Genomic DNA, 20,439 nt, shown 5'->3' with positions numbered 1-20,439 from the left:
TCATGAGAGGAGAAGAAACCCACAATAAAAACAAGGGACAAAAAGGAGGCTGCTAAAATGGAGGCCATAAAACCTTATATGTCACAATTTTGGCTGGGTTGGCCTTGCTCTGCTGCAAAATCCATTTTCGGTAAGTTTAGGTGGGCTACTCCAAGATTTTTTCATCTGAGACACTTAAGTCTACATAAGGATAATAACAATAAAAAACGTTAGTGAAAAAAGAATTGTGACTTCTGGGCTAAGGAACGCAATGTAGGGACAAATTAACCAGAAATTGGGTTTTAGAATGTTGCTTAGAAATTGGATCACCTCAGATCTTTTTTCCCTTGACTATAAGTAAAACATTGGCTCTTACAGTTTCTTTCCAGTAAATACCACGTTTAACTTGGAAATCTGACAAATACCAAAAACCCTGTCCCCTTACCTCACAGTATTATTGGATGATCAAATGCGACAAGATGATGCAAAAGCCTTTTGTGTGTTATAAAGTGCTAAATGAAGGCATAAACAGGCCCTCTGGGTCATAGGAGAAGACTGGTAGGATTTCCATGTCATGGCCTTTATTAGAATTGCTCACCATTGATCATCATAAAATTTTAGTCCTTCAAATGTTAATGAGTAAAAATAGTACCTTACTGTATGATCCAGCAATTCCACTGCTGGGTATATATACAAAAGAAAGGAAATCAGTGTATCTAACGGATATCTGCATGCCCATCCCATGTTTGTTGCAGTACTGTTCACAATTGCCAAGATTTGGAAGCAACCTAAATGTCCATCAGCAGATGAATGGATAAAGAAAATGTGGTACATATACACAATGGAGTACTATTCCGCCACAAAAAGAAACGACATCCTGTCATTTGCAACAACATGGATGGAGCTGGAGGTCATTAAGTGAAATGAGCAAGGCACAGAAAGACAATCCACATGTTCTCACTTATTTGTGGGAGCTAAAAATTAAAACAACGGAACTCATGCAGATGGAGAGTAGAAAGAGGGTTACCAGAGGCTGGGAAGGGTAGTTGGGGGTGGGGGAAAAGTGGAGATGGTTAATAGGTACAAAAAGTAGTTAGAATGAGTAAGATCTAGTATTTGCTAGCAGAACAGGGTGACTATAGTCAATAATAATTTAATTGTACATTTAAAAATAACTGTAAGAGTATAATTGGATTGTTTGTAACACAAAGAATAAATGCTTGAGGGGATGGACACCCCATTTACCATGACGTGATTATTACACAGTGCATGTCTGTAGCAAAGCATCTCATGCACCCAATAAATATATATGCTTACTATGTCCTCACAAAAATTAAAAATAAGAAAATTTAATTTCCTATACATATCACTTTTTAAAAAGCACTTTAAATACCTTCTCTAAGGATTAAAATAAACACATATTGTGAATTTAAAAGTAATACCTAAAAACAGACACTAATACACTTTTAACAAATAAGCTCCTTCTGCAGAACCAGCTTCTATAATGAAACTGTTTTCTCACAAATAAGCATATAAATAGAGGAATTTATACATAGCTAGATTATTAGAATCATACTTTATTAGAATTAGGACAAGACTTACATCATCTCTATAGACTGTTTCACCAGTTCCCTTCCCTCCCCAATCTTTTTTTTTTTTTTTTTTTTTTGAGACAGAGTCTTGCTCTGTTTCCCAGGCTGAAGTGCAGTGGCACGATCTCAGCTCACTGCAACCTCCACCTCCTAGGCTCAAATGATCCTCCTGCCTGAGCCCCCCAGTAGCTGGGGTTATAGACATGCACCACCATCCCTAGCTAATTTTTGTATTTTTAGTAGAGACGGGGTGTCGCCATGTTGGCCAGGCTGGTCTCCAACTCCTGACCTCAAATGATCCACCCACCTCGGCCTCTCAAAGTGCTGGGATTACAGACGTGAGCCACCGCACCTGGCCCCTATCTTTTTTATAACAGGAAAACTAAGGTTAAAGTAGAACCCAGACTAAACTGCAGGTTTCCTGACTCCTGTTCTAAGTCTCTTTTCTTCTATAATTTTTTAAAAATATATTTCAAACATAAAAGTATTGGTAATAAGCAGCACCCAGGTTTTTTAAATGTTAATATTGTCATATGTCTCCGATCTCTTAAAAAGAATTAAAATATTATCTATTAACAGATAATTCCCATTCTTCTATTTCATTCCCCTATCTCCCTCTCCAGAGGTATCCATCATGATGAGGTTGCGTGTATTCTGTCCTTCCTGCCCATGTTTGTATACACTTACCAAATTATGGGTTATACATCCTTAAACCACACCATGTTGCCAGAGAAAGAGTTGTTCTTCCAAACAAGGAAGAATCCCTCACTCTAGTATGCTTGCATGTAGTTATAACCTTTTGGGTTGGCAGGATATTTCAGAAAGAAACGAGGGCAGAGCCTTACGTCTTTTTAAATGATTACCACAGAGCCAGGCACGGTGGCTCACGCTTGTAATCCCTGTACTTTGGGAGGCTGAGGTGGGCAGATCACCTAAGGTCAGGAGTTTGAGACCAGCCTGGCCAACATGGTGAAAACCCATCTCTACTAAAAATACAAAAATTAGGCAGGCGTGGTGGCACATACCTGTAATCCCAGCTACTCTGGAGGCTGAGGCACAAGAATCACTTAAACCTAGGAGGTGGAGGTTTTAGTGAGCCGAGATCGCTCCACCACACTCCAGCCCGGGTGACAGAGGGAGACTCCATCTCAAAAACAAGCAAAAAACAAAATGATTACCACAGAAAGAGCTAGTGAAGTGTCTCGGTATCATTCAGAGTAAAAAGTAAATTGGGAAAATATAAACATTTTTAATACAACTTTTTATTTATGAAACACTGGTTTATAACGAACTAGTATGAATGACCTGTCACTTAACAATTGGGAAAGATGAACTAAATATTTTAACTAGTAATAATAGTTTCTACTACTGCCTCGAGGTCCAGCTCAGTGTTATCACCTTAATGAATTTGTCCATGATCCCAGAGTTGATGCCTTCAATAATCATTTATTGAGTGCTAAAGTCCTCTGGATACAAAAATAGATCCGGTCCATTTTCTGAGGAAAGCACAGAAATAACTACACAATACTGTTTAATAAATATAACAAGAGAGCTATCTATGAAGGCCTGGGGGAGCCTAACTTTTTCTGAGGCAATTCGAGAAGTCTTTACAGAAGAGGTGACGTTTCAACTACATGGTAGAGGATGAGAAGGCGGTCACAAAATGAAGGATGAAAGGTGATTCCAGGTAGGGATACACTGAATGAGAGGGTACAAAGGATGGAAAGATACTAGTTTTAGAAAGACAACTAAGGATAGACATTGGAGGTGGAGAGACAAGTTAGAAGACTGGCAACAATTCAAGTAAAAGATGACAGGAGGCAGACATGAGGAGGGAGGAGGAAGGATATGAACAAAATCCAGGAGATAAATTTAGCAGAACTTGATGCCTGATTTTATGGGGGAAAGAAAGAACATGGAGGAGTTGCAGATAACTCTTAAAAACTTGGCAAATCAGTGGGTGGTAAGGCCATTACTGAAATAGGGAAGACATGCAGAAGCTAAGAGGCTGGGCGCAGTGGCTCATGCCTGTAATCCCAGCACTTCGAGAGGCCGAGGCAGGCGGATCACCTGAGGTCAGGAGTTCAAGACCAGACTGACCAACATGGTGAAACCCCGTCTCTACTAAAAATATAAAAAACTGGCCTGTGTGGTGACACACGCCTGTAATCCCAGCTACTCGGGAGGCTGAGGCAGGAAAATTGCTTGAACCCAGGAGGAGGTTGCAGTGAGCCAAAATCACGCCATCGCACTCCAGCCTGGGCAACAAAAGCAAAACTCTGTCTCAACAACAACAACCAAAGAAGTTAAGAGCCTGCTTGAGAAAGGAGATGAAAGTTCATTCAGTTTGAAGCATTTTGAGTTGGCTTTGAAGCCTCTTCCATGAGACCTACAACAATTTCTCTAAGCCAGAAATCACCTCTTTCTTTGCACTCCATAGTATATCGTATCTTTTTCATCTCAAATTATTTCAATCTGCTGTATTTACAAGTTTGTTTTTACTTTTTTTTTTTTTTTTTTTTTGAGATGGAGTTTTGCTCTTCTTGCCCAGGTTGGAGTATAATGGCGCGATCTCAGCTCACTGCAACCTCCGCCTCCTGGGTTCAAGCGATTCTCCTGCCTCAGCCTCCTGAGTAGCTGGATTACAGGCATGCGCCACCATGCCTGGCTAATTTTTGTATTTTTAGTACAGATGGGGTTTTACCATGTTGGTCAGGCTGGTCTCCAACTCCTGACCTCAAGTGATCTGCCCGCCTCGGCCTCCCAAAGTGCTGGGATTATAGGCGTGAGCCACCGTGCCAGCCGTCTTTACTTTAAATCACAGAGAAAAAGTACTAGGTGTTATCTGTCTTTATATGGCTCTCTTGGCAGTGCCTTACACATAGAAAGTCCTCAGAGTTTGCATTCTTGAAAACGCAGCTCCATCAGACACTAGAAACTGTCAGTTAACATTTATCAAAACAAGGAACAAAACTTGCGAATTAGTAGCCTAAACAAAATACCTGAAGTATAGTATGTGGCCCTACAGCACCTTTTTTGTTTGTTTGCTTGTTTTTTGAGACGGAGTCTCACTCTGTCACCCAGGCTGGAGCACAGGCATGATCTTGGCTCACTGCAACCTCTGCCCTCTGTGTTCAAGTGACTCTCCTGCCTCAGTCTCCCGAGTAGCTGGGATTACAGGTGCCTGCCACCGCGCCCAGCTAATTATTTATTTATTTATTTATTTATTTTGTATTGTTAGTAGAGACGGGGTGTCACCATCTTGGCCAGGCTGGTCTTGAACTCCTGACCTCATGATCCACCCACCTGAGCTTCCCAAAGTGCTGGGATTACAGGCGTGAGCCACTGCACCCGGCCTTACAGCACTTATTTTTAATGTTAGTAGCTGCTTCGAGATATAAATTAGCTCCCTTTGTGCTCATCTTACTTGCCTCTTTTCTTTGAGATTGGGTCTCACTCTATTGCCCAGGCTGAAGTGCAGTGGTAAGATCACAGCTAGGGAGCCTTGAAGTGCTGGGCTCAAGTGATCCTCTCACCTCAGCCTCCCAAGAAACAGGTGCACACCACCATGATAGGCTAATTTTTAAAAAATTATTTTGTAGATACAGGGTCTTGCTGTGTTACCCAGGCTGGTGTGGAGTTCCTGGCCTCAAACAATACTCCTTTCTTGGCCTCCTAAAGTGTTGGGATTACAGGCATGAGCCACCGTGCTGGCCTTTTCTGACTTTTAAACAACCCTGCAGAGTCATCTTTGCATTCCTATTTTACAGATAAAGCAACAGAAGCCTCCAGTGACTAAATAACTTTCCTGGGGGTCACAAGGTTTACAAGTGGCTAAATAGGATTTCTACAGACTGGTTCCTTCACCTGGCTGCCCACCGAGGTAAGCGGGCCTTACTGCCCTAATTCTCAACAGGACCCCAAAGAGGACGCTTCTTTGGTAACAGCAAACGGGGCTCTCACTCCTACCATCTCAGCGACAGTCTAAAGCGCACCCTACCCCAGGAAAGTGCCCATATTTGCGCGCGCACACACACGGCAGAGGGCAGGGCTGAAAGGGGGTCCTAGGGTGCAGGGGGCGCGCCCTTGCCCGGGGACCCCGCATTTTACAGTAGTAGCTCCACGGAGGTGCATGTAAGGGCAGGCGAGCAGCTGACCTTCGGTTCCAACGCGGCCCCAAAACCGGGGGTGGGAACGCGCAGCCCAGGTAGTGGCCTGGACTCCGAGCCTGGCCCCTCGGGGGTTAAAACTCCCCAGACATAAAGGCTCCGGAGCGGACAGAAGTGCAGCCGCCGCGTCCCCATGGGACACTGAAACTCTCCCCTACCTTCCTCTGTCGTCCTGTGCGGGAGGCTGGCCCAGCCGGCTGCCCTGTGCTTCGGACTGGAGGTCGCGGTCCGGAGGAGACCTGCCCGGTGGTTGCTGCTGGAACCATTTACCTCAGACCCGCGCCGCAGCCCCCCGAGGCCGCGCCCAGGCTTCCCTCAAGACCTCTCCAGGTTCCGGCCCTGACACCAAAGGGAGGGGTGGAACCTGGGGGCACCCGCGCGAGGGCCCCTGAGGGAGGCGGGAGGGGACACCCTCAGCCCCGACTTGAAGCCGAGGAGCTAGGGCTCCGCGCAGTCCCGCCAGTGGAGGGGCGTGTCTCATCGCGTGCCAAAGGAGAGGCGAAGGGCAAGGGGCAGAGGGCAAGGGGCAAAGGGCAAGAAGGGAATTCCCTCCTCCCCCTACCCACGCGAGGCCCTGGAGCGCTGATTGGCGGTGTGCTGCGGAAGCGGCAAGAGGAACGTGTCTTGGCACGTGCCGAGGGAGCGCTAAAGGCCAGGGGCGGTCCCACTCGCGAAGCCCTGGAGGGCAGATTGGCTGCGCGAGGAAGGGGCGTGTCCCCACGTGAGCTGTCCCCACGTGAGCTGAGCGAGAGTAAGAGATAAAGGCGAGAGCGCCTGGGCAGGCTCGGGCAGCTCCTCCCACTGCGGGCAAAGGGCAGGCAGTTCTTGCGGGGACACAAGCCCTGGCGGACCATGGCCATGGCGGGCGCTGAGTGGAAGTCGCTGGAGGAATGCTTGGAGAAGCACCTACCGCTCCCCGACTTGCAGGAGGTGAAGCGCGTTCTCTATGGCAAGGAACTCAGGTCCGCAGTCCAGAGGCTAACTTATGGGATCTTGGGACCACAGAGTGTGGGTCTCGGGGAGCAGGCAGGGAGGGCCTCAGAGTCTGAAGGGCTCAGGGGAGGCAGTGAGAAGTCCTGAGTTGGCGGGTAGAGACCATAGTAGGTCTTGATGGGACAACCCTGGGGTCCTTGGTGGTTGCAGAATCCTGGCGTGACCTTTACAAATCTCTTCTCCCCCACGTTGCCCGGAACTGGAAGGAAAAGGACGGGATTTTACTCTCCAGGGCTTTCTCTGTGGCCATCCCAACCATCCATGGAGCCGGGCTTGTCTTCTGGGTGTCTGGCTGGATCACTGTCTCCAACCAGAGCACCCAGCAGGTGTACTGATTGTCCGGCCCCAGACCATCCTTCCTGCTGTGACCCGACCTCTGGCTGACTCTTGGAAATAGAGGCTGGCTACATTTAGTTGGCGAGGGAACCTTTCCCACTGGCAAGCTAGTTTTTCCACTCCCTGCAAGCTGTGTGCATCACCAGGACTTTGAGGGCTGTGTACTGCTGGACACTGTGTCCACAAAGCTGAAAAAGACACTTCCCGGCCGGGCTCAGTGGCTCACGCCTGTAATCCCAGCACTTTGGGAGGCCGAGGCGGGCGGATCACGAGGTCAGGAGATCGAGACCATCCTGGCTAACACGGTGAAACCCCGTCTCTACTAAACATACAAAATATTAGCCGGGCGTGGTGGTGGGTGCCTGTAGTCCCAGCTACTTGGGAGGCTGAGGCAGGAGAATGGCTTGAACCCGGGAGGCAGAGCTTGCGGTGAGCAGAGATCACTGCCACTGCACTCCAGCTTGGGTGACAGAGTGAGACTCTGTCTCAAAAAAGAAAAAAGAAGAAAAAAAGAAAAAGAAAGATACTTCCCCTTCCACTCTTGTTTCTCTTCAGTGCATTTCTTAACTGCAGCAACCAGAGGATCCCTTTAATATGTAAATCATATCCTGTTGACCTGGCGCGGTGGCTCATGCCTATAATCCCAGTACTTTGGGAGGCAGAGGCGGGTGGATCACAAAGTCCAGAGTTCGAGATCAGCCTGGCCAATATGGTGAAATCCCATCTCTACTAAAAACACAAAAATTTAGCTGGGCGTGGTGGCACACACCTGTAGTCCCAGCTATTCGGGAGACTGAGGCAGGAGAATTGCTTGAACCCAGGAGGCAGAGGTTGCAGTGAGCTCAGATCGCGCCACCACACTTCAGCCTGGGCGACAGGGCAAGACTCCGTCTCAAAAAAACAAAAAAAAAGTCATATCCTGTTGTTCCTTTGTGCATAAAACTCTGTAAGGAATTTCCTGGGCTCTTAGGATGAAATCCAAACTCTGACTGCATGCAGCCCCTGACTAACTCTCCTTCCACTTCCTTGCTCATTTGTGGGCTCCCTCTCTCCCCGAGTCCAGCCAGTCTGCGGGCTCCATGACCTTGTGGCAGTGACCCTGCAGCAGGAACCACAGCAGTTTACCGGTAACTGAAGGTGTTGATTGGATCGGTGGTTCCCAGCCACAGCTGCTATGGAGTTACTGCAGGGAGGCTAGACCTCAGATCCAAGGGTGTTTTCACAGCTAGTGGATGATGAAGTTAGAACAGCTGCTTTTTGGGAGTGAGGTAGTAGAGAACTTTGTCAGAAAGGGCTCTTCATATCCAAAGGGCTGGGTGACCTTTAAGGCCCCTCCCAGTGAATGCACTCATGCTCCTATTTCCACTGCATCTGTAAAGACTAGTCCTTGAGAAGTGTCTTAGATTTGAGACTCCTAAGGAAAATGTCTTAAATAAAGCAAGGGGTGTCTTATGCTTCTAGGGACGGTAATTACTTTATTCTAAGAGTAGGATGGGCATATCTTCCTGGTAAAAAAGACAGCATGTGGGTGCCAGGGAGAGGTAAAGGAGAAGAGTCTTAGGAAAAGATAAGTCAGTTTCCCATAAAGGTGATTGGCTGGGGCACATTCTGGAGAAGGACTGAGGTCAGCCCATGCAAGAGGGATTTTATCTAAGCATTTGGGTCACTCCAGAGCGGGAGGGATGATGATAATAGCTGGTGAAATGGGAGACAGCTGTCTCTCTTGACCAATCACTGCCAGGCTTCATCCTGGGGCTCACAATAACTAAGTGGCTCCTTTTCCTACCCCCTTTTCTTGCTCTGTTCTACTCAGCATTTAGCCCTTTCAGCTTTTATCCCTAAGGTGTAAACCTTTGTACTTACTCTGTCCTTGCTAATGTGTGGGATTTGGCGATGAATGACATTTCGAACTGAAGATAAAAAAATTACTGCTCATTTAAAAACTCTAATCCCACTTAAATTCCTGTAAACTCCTCTAAGTCTGATTTGGACATAGCAACCTCTGTGAAGGTCCAGTGGACCTGAAGCCCTTAGCCCCTCGGATCTGACTCCCAATGTGCTCCACACAAGACCACCTCTTCGCCCACTTACAATGGTTAGTAAATGTTTGCTCAGTGAATTAGCCAAATGGGCCTTTGCCTGTGGCAGATGAAATCCCCAGAGAACATCGACTTTCCATTTTAAGACAACCAGAACCAAGAAGCAGTCATTCAGTCAACAAGCATTCATTGAGCACTTAGTCCTGGCCACTGGCACTGGGGATACCAGGATAAGTCATGGTTCCTGCCCTTGAGGGCTTTCTATCTTTTGATGGTTGCCTTACACTGTGAGGAGGAAGCAGGAAGAGCTTGAGAGAGTTTGTGTGTTTGGGGTTGGAGGGACATTAGGAAGGCTTCCCAGGAGCATCATGCCTGAGCTACATCCTAGGGGAGACAGGAAGGGTACGTGTCCCCAGATACCAGGGGACATGCCCATTTGGAGACTGTGTTTGTGAGAGGGTTAGTCATTGAGTGCTCTCCTGAGGAAGACCTGAGAGAGGAGGCAGGAGTGGCAGGTAGCTCTTAGGGTCTCTGAGGCAGCAGAACTGTGTCCCGATAATGGCAGAGCCTTTGAAGAGTTTGACCTGGTGGCTGAGCGAAGAATGACCTGGAATAACAACTGGATAAGCTGAAATTTAAGGAAAGGAAAAAAGACTAGCCTGGAAAAAAGTAGGTGGAAGACGAGAGGCCTGATGTGAACAGAGTACCTGGGAGTGGAGAGACAGAAGGCTTCCAGAGGTTTCAGGGAGGTCAGTGGACAGTGAGCCAATGAGGATAACAGCTGTGGCAGTGAGGATCTTGCCGGCTTCTGGCTTGGACTCTCAGATGGCCAGTTGACTCATGAGGAGCATCTTTGGACAGGTTGCGTTTGAGTGTTGTTTACTTCATAGGGCTGCTGTAACAAATTACCACAAACTGGGTGGCTTGAAACAACAGAAACTTATTCTCACAGTTCTGAAGACCACAAGTATAAGACCAAGGTGTCAGCAGGGCCGTGTTCCCTCCAAAGATCCTAGGGGAGAATCCTCCCTTGTCTTTTCTAGCCTCAGGTGGCTCCTGGCTTTCTTTAGGTTGTGACAGCCAGTCTCTGCCTCTTTCTTGGCCTTCTCCTGTTGTCCCTGTATCTCTCCTGTGGTGTCTCTTGTCTTTGAGGAGGGTGCAGTGGCTCACACCTGTAATCTCAGCACTTTGGGAGGCCAGGGCTGGAGGATTGCTTGAACTCAGGAGTTTGAGACCAGCCTGAGCAACATAGCGAGACCCCATTTCTATAAAATGTTAAGAAAAACATAGCCAGGCATGGTAGTATGCACTATAATGTAGTTAGTCCTAGCTACACGGCAGGCTGAGGCAGGAGGATCGCTTGAGTCTGGGAGGTTGAGGCTGCGGTGAGCCAAGATCTCTCCTCTGCACTCCAGCCTGGGAGTCACATCAAGGCCCTGTCTCAAACTCACACACGTCTTTGAATTTGGAGCTTACTTGAATAATCCAGGATGATCTTGAGATCTTGATCTTAATTACATCTGGGAAGACCCTTTTTCCAAATAAAATCACAATGACAGGTTCCAGGTGTCAGGATGGAGACACAGCTCAACCTGCTACAGTAGCTTCAGGGTCTGCAGGTGGAAATAACCCAGGGGCTATTTGCTATGTGGAGATGGGCCTCAGGTGGGAGAGGCTGGGCTTGTTGAGCTGCCCTAGAGATGGTCATTCCAGGTGGAGGAGGAGCAGATACAAAAGAGGGCACTGGAGAGAATGCTGGAAAACCCGGATATTCAAGGGGTCAGAGAAAGATACTTTGTGGGAGATTCTGGAGGTGAGGACTGTGGGGCAAGACAGGGAAAGAAGCGTCAGATGGCTCAGAAATGTCTAGCAGGTGAGGACAGCAGGAAGTCTGCTGGATTTAGCCATGATAAGGCTGGTGGCAGTTCCTGAGATGGGGCCAGGAGGTGAGACCTGAGCTGACGGGGAAGCATGTGTGGAAGCTCCCTAGGCAGCAGGGAGAGAGAGCAAATGAGTAAACGTGGACATGTGTGGAGCACTGTCCCTCTTTCTCTTTCTTCCTCTCCTTCTCTCCCTCCCCAGTCCCCTTCTGTTGTTCAGTGGGAGAGACTCTTTAACAGCTTCAGTGATGGATGTGGAGGTCTATAGGTACTAGTGGGGAAAGATGTCCAAGCTATGTGTATTAAGTGAAAAAGGCAAGTTGAAGAACAGAAAATACGGAATGATGCCATTGTATTTGTAATGCATGCACATAGAAAAATAGGAAAGAGACATAAAATATTGTTAAGAAGGGTTGCCTCTGAGTTTTGGGACTAGGGGTGGGATAGAAAGGGGAATTTATTTTTCATTTTATACCCTTTCCCAGTATTTGATTCACCCCCACCATGAGCACGTTTCTTTTGTAAAAGAGCTCCAGTTTAATTATTTAAAGCGCTGATGGTAAAGAGCCATCAGAGGTAGAAAGATGAAGTTCCAGAAGTGAGAGGTTGCTGCGGAGGCAGGAACTTGGTGTCCTCTGGCGAGATCTGCCTGACCCTGGGTGGGAGAGGTGGGGGCCCTGAAGGGCATGGTGGGGCTAGGATGGGAAGTGATGGGCTTTACTCCTTGAAGTTTGAAGGAAAGCCCTGATGCAAGGAGGCCTCAGTAGCAGGGTAAGGGATAGAGGGTCTGAAAGCCAACTATAGGGACCAGGGCGGGCAGTGGCAGCATGAGGCCATCTGTGAGGTTGTGGCTCATTTGCTGGTCTTGTCCTCCTGGGCAGTGGCTGATTGATTGATGCTTGTTTTAGTACTTTTGAGCTGCTATAACAAAATACCACAGACTTCCCAGTACTTGTGGGCAATCACAGGGAGAAAAAGGAGAAGGGTCTGTGTATCTGTTTCCCCAAAGGCCTGTGGGTCTGGTAGCTGGACGGCCTTTTGGGAATGTCCTAGTGAGCCCTGTCCTCAGCCTGTGGTCTCACATCAGGAAGATGTCAGGTGGGAGAGCTCTTGTCTGAGTGTGCAAACCTGCTGTAACCAACACCTGGCTGCGGTCTCTCTCCCCATCTTAAACCAGGTAAATTTATTCCTCACGGTTGTAGATGCTATGAAATCCAAGATCAAGGTGCCACAGCAGATCTGGTGTCTGGTGAGGACCCACTTCCTGGTTCGTAGATGGTGCCTTCTCACTGTGTGCTTACATGGTACAGGAAGCAAGCACCCCCTCTTAGGGGGTCTTTTAAAAGACCACTAATCCCATTCATGAGGACTCTACCCTCATGACCTAATCACCTCCCAAAGAGCCCTATCACATTGGAGATTAGGATTTCAACATATGGCTTTGGGGCAGACATAAGTATTCAGTCCATCTCAGTGGTCCACTGCATCTCCCGTACCAGGCCTTTCGATGGACACAGCACATCATTGACTGCGTCTGCACAAGGTATGGCTTGAGAGTTGGTTAGGTTCTCCAAGATGAAGCTGTGTAGGATGTGGTGATGGACTGTCTTGGATAATGGAAGGGCAGAGAGGCCTTACAGGTGGTGCCCAGATAGTAGACGGGAGTGGCTGGGAAGAGGTAGAGCCCCAAAGGTGGCTGTCCTGGAGGGTGGAGCGGCCTCTCCTGTATCGCCTTGGCTTAGAATGAGCTCGCAGGGAGCTGGGGATGAGGAGGTGGGCAGCCTCAGGGCTGGCCAGGCGGAGTCACCACTTGGGGGAAGAAGGGTAGGTAATGGAGGTTATGCATGGTGGGAAGATGGGGAGAGAGACTTCAGCCAGGTGATGGTTATAGCCATGTTTCCACACCCAAGATGAGCTCTTCACCTGACATCTTCCTGCTGTGAGACCACAGGCTGAGAGGCCAGGCAGGGTTCACCAGGACACTCTCAAAGGGCTGTCTGGCTCCCAGGCCCACAGGCCTTCGAGGAAATAGACACATAAACCTTGCTCCTTTTTCTCCCGGTATCTACCCACACACACATCCTGGAAAGTTGCGTGATTATGTCCACCAGAGGGGATTTGCCCTGAGGCTGAGGCCTGCAGGAGCACCCTTCCGCTGGAGGATGGGAGGGCTGTCTAAGGCAATCACAACAAGGAGAGGCACGGTGTGGGCACTGCTGCTATTTCTAACCTGCTGGAGTGAAGGGAACCTTGACTACTTGAAAAGCAGGCTGATTGTCAGGGGCGGAACCGAACTCAGAGCTGTCAGGGCCATCACATGGAAAGTGCCTGGCAGGGGGCGGCGACAGGGGGCTTGGGCTGACAGGGCTGTGATTTTGAAAGAAACGTCTCTAAGAAAGTGATTTAAAGTAGGAGAGAAATATTGTTATTAGATAATGGCTGTCAGGTTATTTTTTGATGTGTTTTCTGGGTATTTCATAATCATCTTGCCCTTAGATGGTAAGCCCTTCCTGGTCAGGGGCCGTGTCCCATCCCATGCCTGTATGGGTTTCCCCTCTGGGTGTGCAACAGGCATCAGGGGTTATTTGCTGTTCGGCCAATGGTCACTTCAGTGAAGTGTTTTATAACTAATTCTCTAGCCTTTGTTAATAAACTACAAATGTGGATGAGCATTTAAGGCTTCCATCTGAACACCTGGGCCCCACCAAGCCCACCCATCACCAGGTGTGGAACTGGCCTCCCCCAGCAGAAGCAGCAGGACAGAGTAGCCAGGGTCTTTGTTCACCACAAGGTCATCCATATGGTCCCAGGTCATGGCCTCTCCAACCAGCCTGTCTCCTGAGCCTCATTTTCCAAGCCCTTCTCTGCTCCCACAGCCTGCCTCACACTCTAGGCTCAGCATAGTCCTGATTTTGCTTCAGAAACACTTTTGAGAATCTATTCCCTCCTTTCTGTGTTGACTGCCAGGCCTTTAATTCCTACCCTGATTTCAGCAAGTCTAAAACACCAACCTCTTGACTGGCTTCCCCGTTGCCAGGCCTAACTGTGCTGCCTCTCTGCTGAGGTCTCCCTGCCAACTGCAGGTAAAGTCCAGGTTCAGTGTAGTGTTCGGTCATGGCTGGACACCCCTGCTCCCCAGCTCCCTTGGGCCCTGGCACTGAGTACCTTCTAGCCAGGACATACTCACCTCTTTGACTGATAAATAACTACAGGAAATGGGAGAGGGCTTTTAAATGGAGCAGACTGCATCAAAATCACCTTCCTTCTTTCCTGCCCGTCTAGGAAGCTTGATCTGCCCAGGGAAGCTTTCGAAGCCGCCTCCAGAGAAGACTTTGAACTGCAGGGATATGCCTTTGAAGCAGCGGAGGAGCAGCTGAGACGACCCCGCATCGTGCGTGTGGGGCTGGTTCAGAACAGAACCCCACTCCCCGCAGATGCCCCTGTGGCAGAACAGGTACAGACTCTTGACCATAATAAATACACAAACGGGGTTGTGGCTCGCCCTTTGGAGCACACCTGCAGACCCTGGCTGGCCACATACTCCAGGTCTGCAGGCTTGGATCCCTTGAGCAGTAGCAGAGACGCTCCTGCCCTGGCCTCCCCACAGCCCTCCAGCCTGCATCTCTGGCTCTTCTGCCTTCTTGTTCTTACTCTGTCTCTCCCTCCTCCTCACTGATCTTTCCACTTCTCTCCAGCTATTGATCTGAAGCTCCATTTACCAACCAGGAGGGTGCCCTTTTGGCCTGCTCGTGCTCTCCACGGGACGCTGCCTCTCAGCTGCCTGCCAGGAGGCAGCCAGCCAGCACACACTGGTCAGGACCGTCTGTCCGTGTGTTCTTCTGCCTTAATCCTCAGGGCGGGGACTCGCTATACCCAGAAGTCTGTCAGCTGTGGTACCTGCAGGCTTACAGGAATAGATAGGCATTTGCTTATGACCTCAGAGTTAGTAAATAAAGGTGACAGCATCTGGTATCTCCCTAAAGAAACATATTGTCACAGGCACAGGTGGTTTGTTTTATACACTTCTCCACAGCATTCCGCCAGCTGCTCAAACTTTCAGGGATTTCCCTGTACAGGTTTCCTCAGGATACAGGGTGTTTGAGGATTCTTAGGGATTCTGGAGAAACCTAAGGTCTCTTGGATTCCAGGTTTGGTTCTGCATCATCATTCACATTGGTCCTTCCTTTGCTTTTGTTGGATTCACAGATGTCTGGTTCTCAGTTCTCTCACTTTTTGTGTCTGGATTCTTTTTTTGTGGATATGTCCCCTCTATCATCCCAGACTGTCAAATCATAGGACCAGCTATGTTTTTTTCACCCACACAGTTAGCAAAAAGCTTTGCTAACGCCAAGCAAATGTGTATTTGTGGGGCTGATGCTGTCAGCAAATACCCACAAAGCCGTGGGGTACACAGCCTCTCAAAGGAGGAGACTATAGGCCTTGTAAAGAGTTTGTGCACTCTGGGTTTTCAGCCTGGTTCCTTTGGTCTGTCTTTGAACAAACACTTTTGATGTCTCCTGGGAGCCAGGCATTGTGCCAAGGACAAGTAGACGATGAGGTTGCTTTCTTCCTATCCCTAAGGAGCCTGTGGGCTCCTGGGAGTGACAAGACACCAGAGGAAGAGTGGCACACAAAGCAGTGGCACACGATGGCTCCCGAAGGCCAGTGGATTCCGAGTTAGCTTGACACTTGGCCCACAACTGTGAGAGTCTGCAGAGGCCCCCAGAGGGGCGACACGTGACATAGATAACACCTCCAGGAAGATTAGGTGGGAGGAGGGAAGTACATTCCTGGCCCAGGGCACAGCACACACCAAAGCACAGGGATTTAAAAGAGCCAGAGAGGCGAGGCATTCCATGATACGATACACATAGGATAAGTAGAACAAGTAGGATAAGTGCGGGACAAGGCTTGCCTCTGAAGGCAGGACAGCGGAGAGCGGAGTCCTGGGCCAAGGGGATGGTTGACCTGGGAGATGGTGTGAGCATGGGCCCTGAGCCAGAAGCAGCACCATCCTCATCCCTGCCTCTCAGCAACCCCACAGGTCAGGTGGCAGTCTCCCCATTACCAGATGAGGAAACTGAGGCAGCGTCAAAGTGTCTGTGACCCCAGAGCCTCTGCACCTCCAGCTTTTCATGCAGATTTTGGACATCAGGAGATAACCAAATATAGAACCTCCCCACCCTACTCCTCATACCTGCCCAGGTGGGCATTGATTGTTCCATATGCATTAGGATGAGATCCTAAAAATTGCCTTACCAATAGAACTAAATGGATTCTAATCCTTTTTAAATTCTCAGGTCTCTGCCCTTCATAGACGCATAAAGGCTATCATAGAGGTGGCTGCAATGTGTGGAGTCAACATCATCTGTTTCCAGGAAGCATGGAGTGAGTCTTTTTTATGGTGCTTTCTCTGCTGCCTTCAAACAATTGTGTATTCTCTCCATGTTGCCAAGAGTGTCTGCTGCCTGACTTTTAAAGAATCTCCTTTGTTTTCTCATCCATGGAAAGGTTTTCTGTCCACATCACCAGGAACCCCAGCCTTCCTGTTGTTACGCACCAGGCTGTTGTCTGAGCCCATCAGTTTTCCCACATCGTTCTGAATCCATTCACTCCTCCCCATTTCTCTACCACCACCTGGTCCAAGCCTCTGGCAGCCCACCCCTGACTTTTGTAATTCCCTCTGGCTGGTCTCCTGTGCCCTCCTAACCAGGACTTCTTTACCTTCAGATCTCAGCCCAGAGCCAGCCTCCCTATCTAAACATTTCTTGCACAATGTACCTTTGTGGTTTTTATTTTTATCAGAGTTATACATGCTCATGGTTTAGAGTCAGATGGGTCTACAAGGTCTGCTACCAAAAAATAACTGTTATCCCCAGCATCAGCACTGAGCTAGTTCCTTTGGAATTTACCTTTGTTAGTGTTGCTACTTCCTAATTTTTTAGTTTTGCATCACCTATTGACTTCCCCCTATGGAAGACGTCAGTGTTAGCCCTTTCCTGCCTCCTCCTGGCCCTTCAACATACACGTGTCCTTGTTCTTCTATCCCCCCAGCCGTTTTGTCAACTTTGATTCCTTTTTCTTTTTTTTAAGACAAGGTCTTACTCTGTCACCCAGGCTTGGAGTGCAGTGGTGCAATCACAGCTCACTGCAGCCTTGACCCCAGGCCCAAGCAATCTTCCCACCTCAGCCTCCCAAGTAGTTGGGACCACAGGTGCACACCATCATGCCCAGCTAATTGAAAAAAACAAACAACAAAAAACAAACAAAAAAAACACTTTGTAGAGATGGAGATCTCACTATATTGCTCAGGCTGAACTTTTATTTCTTTTCCTGAATTATTTTCTGTTTTCCCTAGAGTTTGCTTTGTTTTCTACTTGCCACCATTCAACCCCAAACTTTCTATGAATTCCTAAATCTCCCTTAATGTGTTTTAGACACATCAAACAGTCTATCAGTTTCATCTCCTCCAAGGAATCTGCCCCGGAGCCTTGTGACTGCTGTGGGCTGAATCAGGTGCCCCCTCTGCTGGCCACACAGTTGTCCTGGGATCCCCCCTCACCATCACCCTGGGGAATCCCTTTGCTTTGCTCTTGTGTTTCTCTGTTCCCACAGCTTCCTCTTTCTTGGTTTATGCCCTTATTTTAGTAGTGTAGTGGATCCTTACAGATTTATGTTGCCTTAGCATCCATGTTGAATACAAGTTTAACTCTGTCATACCAGAGGCAGGGCTCAGTCACCCTGGACACAGTTCCCAGTTCTACGCCACACCCAAATGGCTCAGGCCAAGTGGCCAGAGGTAAGAACTTAAGAGACCTCTCTCCCGCCAGCCGACTGGGCTGCCCACTTTCCTGCTGCTTCCTTTAAATGGACCATCCAGGCATTTGGCCATTAACTTAAGGTGACCACATCTTAGTCATTATGTGTACTGCTAGTTGGCCCACACTCTCTCTGACTCGTCATTTCTGCCTCATCTGACCTGGGGACAGAGGACTGCCCTTATGACTCATGGCACTCTCCTTACCCAGGATCTGTAAGTAAAAATCTTCAAACTTGTTTCCTATTGCGATGGTGTGTTGAATTTGCACCTTCCATGAGAAGAACCAGGGGCTGCCCCAGGCTAGGTTTTCCCTGGGATACTGGGGGAAACACAAAGTTGGGCTCCTAGTGCCAGAGTGGTAGTCAGGCAGGGACAGGTCAGGCAAGAGCCACACAGCATCTACCAGTATAAACAAGTTTCATGTATGAGGGACCCCCTGGTCACGGGTTGGACAGACAGGCATTAGGCTGTCCACCATGTACAAGATGTATCCTGTGAAAGGCACACTATAGAGACCACGTCCAGCTCCCTTCATTTCCTGTTAGTGCTGGGTTGCTAGCCACTCTGGTACTGGAGCCCCCATTTAGCTAGGGACTCTCAGAACCGGTAGTTCCCTGAGGAAGAACACATCAGAGGTAAACTTTTTGAGGCCTTGCCCATCTGAAAATATGTTCCTTCTACAATTTTCTTGATAGTTTGGTTGAGCATCAAATTTTAGGTTAGAAATCATTTTCCTTCAAAAGTTTGAACAGACGTTGTTCCATTGTCTTCTAGTTTTGGGGCATTGTTGAGTAATCCACAGCCATTTTAATTTGTGACCCATTGTCTGTGATTTGTTTTTCTCTGGAAGACTGTAGGAGTTTCTGTTTTTCACCAATACTCTACAATTTCATAATGATATTCCATTGTGCATATCTATTTTAATCCACTCTTGGTACTTAGTGGGTTCTTTTAGTCTAGAAACTTGGATTCTGACGCTCTAGGAAATTTTCTTGCATTATTTCATTCATTCATTATTTTCTCCTCTTTTTTCTCCTTCTAGACAGTCTTACTATTAGGATATGGGAACCCTGGACTAGTACCCTAATTTTGTTGTATATTTCCTCCTATTTTTTTATCTTTATACATGGTCTTACTCTGTCACTGAGGCTGCAGTACAGTGGTGCAATCACAGCTCACTGCAGCCTCGACCTCCCAGGATCAAGCAATGCTCCTGCCCCAGCCTCCCGAGTAGCTGGGACCATAGATGCATGCCACCACACCTGGCTAATTTTCTTGAATTTTTTTTTTTTTTTTTTTTGTAAAGATGAGATCTCACTGAGTTGCCCAGGCAGGTCTCAAATTCCTGGGCCCAAGCAATCCTCCCACCTTGGCCTCCCAAAGTGCTGGGATTACAGGCGTGAGCCACTGCGCCCGGCCCCTAACTGCTTCTTAAATAGACCTTTGGCCAGTCCTTGTTTATCATCCTTCCCTGCTTCCCCACCTTCAGAGGTACCTGGTCCCCCTGGGTCCTGAGCTTTGGATAAGCAGGAGACCTTCTCTACTGCTAGCGGACTCTTTTCTCTGATCTGCTGAGAGATTTGCCTGCATCTCTCTGCCTTCCTGTTTCCCCTCCCTCAGCGCCCGGTCCTTGTGGGTATATGCCTTTGCATGAACATTGCTTTCCTGTCATGTTGGTAGGGTTTCAGGAAAGAACATGTGTCTGTGTCCCAGAAGTTCATGTCGTTTTCCTATTTTTTGTTACCTCTGTACTCTCACTCTTCATTAGACCATGAGCTCCATGAAGATAGTACCTATGTTTGTTTTTCCCAACTCTCCACCCACCCCTGTTTCATCTTTAGTGGCAAGAATAATCCCTGGTGCATGACAGGCACTACACATTAGTATTGACTGGGTAGTTGAACTAACATCTTCCCTTTCTTGGATCTGGAACTCCCCTTCATTTATCAAAGTCTAGCACAGGTACCCCTCCTTTGTGGGGCCCTGGGGACTCCCCCAGGCAGAGCTGACCACTCTGTACTGCCAGGTTGTGTGGCTGCACCAGGTTCTAATTCATCTCCTTCCCTCTAGGCTGGCAGTGCCTGAGGGCCAGGTGTTGGGTCAATGCATGTGGAATCCTGTCCCCTCTAGTTGAAGAACTGTAGTTGGGACTTTGCAGTCAGCCTCACCCAACCCCCCTTCCACATCCTTCTTTTGAAAGTGTGTTTACATTAGAGTGGTTGTGTAAACAGGAAAAGAAGCCGTTTATTCTCTGGGGGCAATTGACTCACTCCTAATGCTCTGAAAGCTGAGAATTAATGGTCATTAAGGAGCATTTGTGTTTTCAACAGCTTTTCTGTTGGCTTCCTTAAAATAATTCATCTCTCTTCACAGAAGGCGAGCCTGGGGAGCCTTGAGCGTGGTACCAAGGCCCCCAGGGCTGTTGCTGGCAGTGCCTGCCGCCTGCTTGGCAAGGTGGTGGTGGTGGTGCCATTGGCGGGATATTTACTGTGGTACTCTTAGGACCAGGCTTCCTGGGACTGGAAGGAATTGAGAGGCTGAGGCTTCTCTTCCTTCTCTGTGAAATAAAGGGGGTAACACCTGCTTAGGGGTGTTGGAGATGAGCTGCCTATTATGAATACAAGAGTTATA

The 20,439-nt window shown here is 48.3% G+C and overlaps 1 protein-coding gene and 1 long non-coding RNA gene across 10 annotated transcripts in view; one reads left to right on the top strand and one right to left on the bottom strand.

Moving 5' to 3' along the window:
• The window catches only part of LOC107000611 (uncharacterized), a 67,979-nt gene extending 61,613 nt beyond the window's left edge, over positions 1 to 6,366 (bottom strand). For 2 of the 5 annotated variants that reach the window (XR_013399485.1, XR_013399484.1), the window contains exon 1: positions 5,899 to 6,214. This is a non-coding gene — a long non-coding RNA (uncharacterized LOC107000611). Of the gene's footprint in view, positions 1 to 5,898 lie in introns of all 5 variants that reach the window. The other 3 variants (XR_001447725.3, XR_013399483.1, XR_013399486.1) reach the window with 3 other exon arrangements.
• UPB1 (beta-ureidopropionase 1) overlaps positions 6,018 to 20,439 on the top strand; it is a 33,789-nt gene continuing 19,367 nt past the window's right edge. For 4 of the 5 annotated variants that reach the window (XM_015149916.3, XM_077950484.1, XM_001095304.5 and 1 more), the window contains exons 1-3: positions 6,335 to 6,702; positions 14,271 to 14,442; positions 16,289 to 16,376. In XM_015149916.3, the coding sequence (XP_015005402.1) occupies positions 6,593 to 6,702; positions 14,271 to 14,442; positions 16,289 to 16,376 (370 nt within the window). In that variant the 5' untranslated portion in view covers positions 6,335 to 6,592. Of the gene's footprint in view, positions 6,703 to 14,270; positions 14,443 to 16,288; positions 16,377 to 20,439 lie in introns of all 5 variants that reach the window. The other variant, XM_077950481.1, reaches the window with a different exon arrangement.

The sequence above is a fragment of the Macaca mulatta genome, chromosome 10 (genome assembly GCF_049350105.2).
Source record: "Macaca mulatta isolate MMU2019108-1 chromosome 10, T2T-MMU8v2.0, whole genome shotgun sequence".
Classification (NCBI taxonomy): domain Eukaryota; kingdom Metazoa; phylum Chordata; class Mammalia; order Primates; family Cercopithecidae; genus Macaca; species Macaca mulatta.
Note: the sequence above shows the minus strand (reverse complement) of the source record. Positions and strands in the feature narration are given on the sequence as shown.